Raw genomic sequence first — 4,076 nt, 5'->3', positions numbered from 1 at the left:
ATAGGGATAAACACTCTATACTGCTATTTAACCTGAAACAAAAGAACAATTTTCCGGAATTTGCAATCTAATGACCAAACATGCAGAATGCAACTTCCTCTATCTCTCAGTATGTAATGACCAAGAGATGTCTCATGTCTGTCTATAAAGTCTAGATGCCTAGAAAGCTTCAATTCAAAGTGCCATCTCATCTCAAAAATATAACACACATCTCTCAATTTATAGGAGAATGCAAGAAACAAAAGTAAAATTAGGACATTAAATGAATTTCAGCAAATTATGGCACAAAGTAAATGTAAACTGGGCAATGATATACAAAAATGCAACTCAATTGTGCTTCCCCTTTTCCGGGAATCATATTTGCTGTAATTTATCACACCAGAAGAGAAAAACCTATGTTGTAGGTTCACAAGCTTTTGCTTTTGGGAGCTCACAGTGCTACTGAAGTACAACCTTCAAGCATAATTTTGATGTGGTACAGTTCTTAGCACTGCTAAGACCTTAACTCCCAGTCCTGAAAGCAGACTTGAAAACCAACATTTGTAACTTCTATCAACAGGAAATAGGGAAAAAAATTGGAATTGAAGGGAAAAATACTGTGTCTGTGTAGTGAGAGCATAGAAAATTGTTGGATAAAATAAGCCTACAATTGGAAGTTTTCTTATGATGCAATCATAAATCTTGTTAGGACTGCGAGTCCCAAGATGACAGCAATAACTTTGCAGGAACTTAATGTTTCTGAGAGTTAGTAACCCTGCACTTGAGGAAAAGATCTTCCAGTAGCTTTTGGTTTGGGTCCCATAAACCAAAGACTGGCTTATCAACTAACAATTATACTTGTCTTGTGGTCTCTACTTAAAACGTTAGGAAATCAAGTGATGCTTCAGAAAGAATATTGAGAAGTTAGTCCCTGTTCATTTTCTCTTGATACTGACAATATGAACGAACGCATGCTTGCAGACAAAGGCTCTAACTGGGGATTTTTACTGTGTTTGCTGTCAATAGATTCAATAAGAATTTGAACCTCCAATAGAACTCTATTAAAGTAAACAGAAACAACACAACAGCCAACAGAACTAGAGTAATTCCTTGAATCAATTCTCTGAAAAGATTATCAAAAGCTCACCATTTCAGGTAAACAAAGAAGAAATGGAAGAAAGGGATATGGCCAGAATTAGGTAACAAGCTAGAGCACAGAGAGTGCTCTCAGCAGTCCAAATCTGAATCCTTTCCTGAAACTGAAAAATGTAAGGGCAAGTCAGAAATGCCACTCCTTCCTCCCTCCACTCAAAACTACTCTAGTGGAAATTAGCCTCAATCTTCCCAATGCTTTCCAACTAGTCTATTCCCAATCAAAAATGCTATTTGTACAATAAAATTAGCCACCAAAGTCAGCCATCATTTGTGTACAAATACATATGTAACTTAAGTCATTTTTTAAGTGTATTTTGTATTTCAATGTGCATTCTACACTGTGGCTGATTTTAGTGTACACACCTAGCATGGTTGACTCTCCCAATACTACAGTCATTCCCATATAGTCTAAATTATAAAATGTGATCGTGGCTCCACTTCTCCCTGCCTCTGAAACATAAGTCCTTCCAATTCTTCTCTTGCAATTCAGCCTAAGACAGCCTGCCTAGGGAATTCCCTTTCTTGTCAGTGCCCGAATTCTCAACTGTTCCCCTTTGGAATTGGACTTGGACTTGGCTCTCCCATCACTGAGACCACTTTAGCTCCTTCCCTTCCATGGAAAGCATCACCAGTTTAACATGTTGTTCCAGTCACACTACATTCACCTGGAAATACCTCTCCATCTTCAATTTAGGGCTGGCAACCCCCATATTTTCTCTTTCTTCTTTGTAAATTTTCTTCCTCCAATCTTTGCTAAATCCCTTAATTGGCTTTCCTACCATTGACGTCCTATCAGCTTCACCAGATTGTTGTTTATGAGGTAGTATTCCTTTTGCCTCATATGTACAAGCTGACTGGACAAGAAGATAAGAGAAAAGTCTGTTTATGAGGAAAACAAAACAGAAAGCTTAAGAAACAAGTGCCTAACACTACGACGAAACACACCACATCCACCTGATACCACCGGATTTTGCAAATGTATTGTCAATGGTTTTTTTGTCACCAGCCATCTAATTGATATAACAATGGTTTGTCTCAATCCTGCGCATACATGGTTGTCAATCCCATAGACAAATTGTTATTTATGTCAATCCTGTGGACACATCAGAATAACTCAATTGTAGATAATGAACTAAAGGGGTCTCTCAATCCACCTAAGTCATTGATCTTAATCTTCTAGCTCTCCTAACTTCAACTTGAAAACAATTGATCAGACATCCATAAATCTCAGTTGGACACGCCCTAGTATTCAACTTGCCAAATACCAAGTCGAGGTGCAACTGAACTGTATTAATCTCCTAGATCTGTGTTTTGTATAGCGCCAGTTAGCTCAGCCAGCTTTCTAGCACTTACAGCACCAAATGTTACTAACTAAAAACTCCAAATTGTTAAACGTTTATAACGGTATTTAAAAAGAGCCAACAACAAAGGATCCCAGTGATTGTCGCTAGCCAATATCAATCTTTATTGAGATTAAGGACTCCAAACATGACCAAGTACAGGTAAGAGAATTTCCCCTGCTTATAAATAGGGGCCTAGCTTCTCCCTGCTTATAAAATTCACCTATACAAGCAGAATATATAGGAAAGACTACCGTACTAGTTTGAATACAATGATCACTATTCATAGATTAACCACCATCACAACTGTGAAGAAAATTCACCATAACTTTACAGGTTACAACAGCCTAAAGTTACATGAACGAATACATATATGATGAACCCTGTGTCTCTTTCCCCCTGCCCTGACCATTAAAGGAAATGGAAATAAAAGTACAAAAAAGACATTAGAACTGGACTACTATGTCTGGCTCAAAATTCTATGTCTTGAAAGGGTGAATCCAAATATTACCTCTTGCAACCTTTCAGCTTACAAATCAGAATAAATGCTAAATATCGATAAAGTAAACAGTAAAAGTGACATCGAGTTTACAAATTTTCATGATGCAGCCCCAAAAGTACTTTGCATTGACTGCAAAAGAAAAGGGAAATAAAAAGAAGGCACCTTAACAACAAGATACACATTACCATGACAATTTTGAGGAAGTTTTTTTTTAAATATGCTCAACACTAGAATATCTATTGAAAATAAAGCACTTCGTCTTCTAATCAGATGATATTGTTGCTTTTTTCTCTTATAGAGCAGCCAGGAAACAAGTCAAAACAGCAACGAACAGTTTAATACTCGAGAAATAAGTAAATTTATTACTCCAAATTATTCCAAGAGAAATTTGTTCTTCATGGGAAATAGATAAAGCAATGAGAAACAGGAGATGTTTGAATTGGGGACAAAACCTTGGACAAAAGGCCATCCTTGGCAAGCTTATAATTGCTATCAGCATGGTTTCTCGCCACGACGCGCTCATCAGCCCAGAAGATATACCATTTCGACCAGTCCACTGTCTTGTTGTAAGGAACTTCGCAAAGTTTTCTGTCAGCAACCATAACTCTTAAATGGTAATACTAATCATGAAAGCAAAAGAAGAACATATGGCAAAGATAAGATACAGATACCCCATTAAGCCAATGAGAGAACCACCAGATAAAGCAATGGCAAAGAATCCGCGCTCCTTCACTGACACATCTGATAATTCAGCAATATAGTCTGCCAAATCTGTCTTCAGCTCATCCATACTCTCATGAATCCTCAACTCCCCTCTATCCTTCTGAGCACCAGGTAAAGCCATGTTTTCAAAGTGTCTAGGAGCTCTACTTTATACCAACAGGAATAAAAGGGTGAATAAGAAAACACAATTAAATAAATAAATAGCAAAATAGAGTTAATCAAATATAGATTATCACATAATTTTAGTATTTTATTTAATCATCAACATCATCATCTATAAGCTAAGGCATTTATATGATTAAACCCTTAAAATTCAATTCAGCATGTTAAGTCTATAATAATCAAAAGCAGCTCATTTCAGCAAAAGGGTCTCATAC

General features: G+C 36.8%; 1 protein-coding gene across 5 annotated transcripts in view; it reads right to left on the bottom strand.

Moving 5' to 3' along the window:
- LOC107643696 (probable 6-phosphogluconolactonase 2) overlaps positions 1-4,076 on the bottom strand; it is a 5,778-nt gene that overhangs the window by 1,302 nt on the left and 400 nt on the right. For 2 of the 5 annotated variants that reach the window (XM_016347417.2, XM_016347418.2), the window contains exons 2-3: positions 3,648-3,842; positions 3,429-3,564 (exon numbers count right to left, since the gene is read on the bottom strand). In XM_016347417.2, the coding sequence (XP_016202903.1) occupies positions 3,429-3,564; positions 3,648-3,820 (309 nt within the window). In that variant the 5' untranslated portion in view covers positions 3,821-3,842. Of the gene's footprint in view, positions 1-3,428; positions 3,565-3,647; positions 3,846-4,076 lie in introns of all 5 variants that reach the window. The other 3 variants (XM_016347421.2, XM_016347420.2, XM_016347419.2) reach the window with 2 other exon arrangements.

The sequence above is a fragment of the Arachis ipaensis genome, chromosome B05 (genome assembly GCF_000816755.2).
Source record: "Arachis ipaensis cultivar K30076 chromosome B05, Araip1.1, whole genome shotgun sequence".
In the NCBI taxonomy this organism is placed as follows: domain Eukaryota; kingdom Viridiplantae; phylum Streptophyta; class Magnoliopsida; order Fabales; family Fabaceae; genus Arachis; species Arachis ipaensis.
Note: the sequence above shows the minus strand (reverse complement) of the source record. Positions and strands in the feature narration are given on the sequence as shown.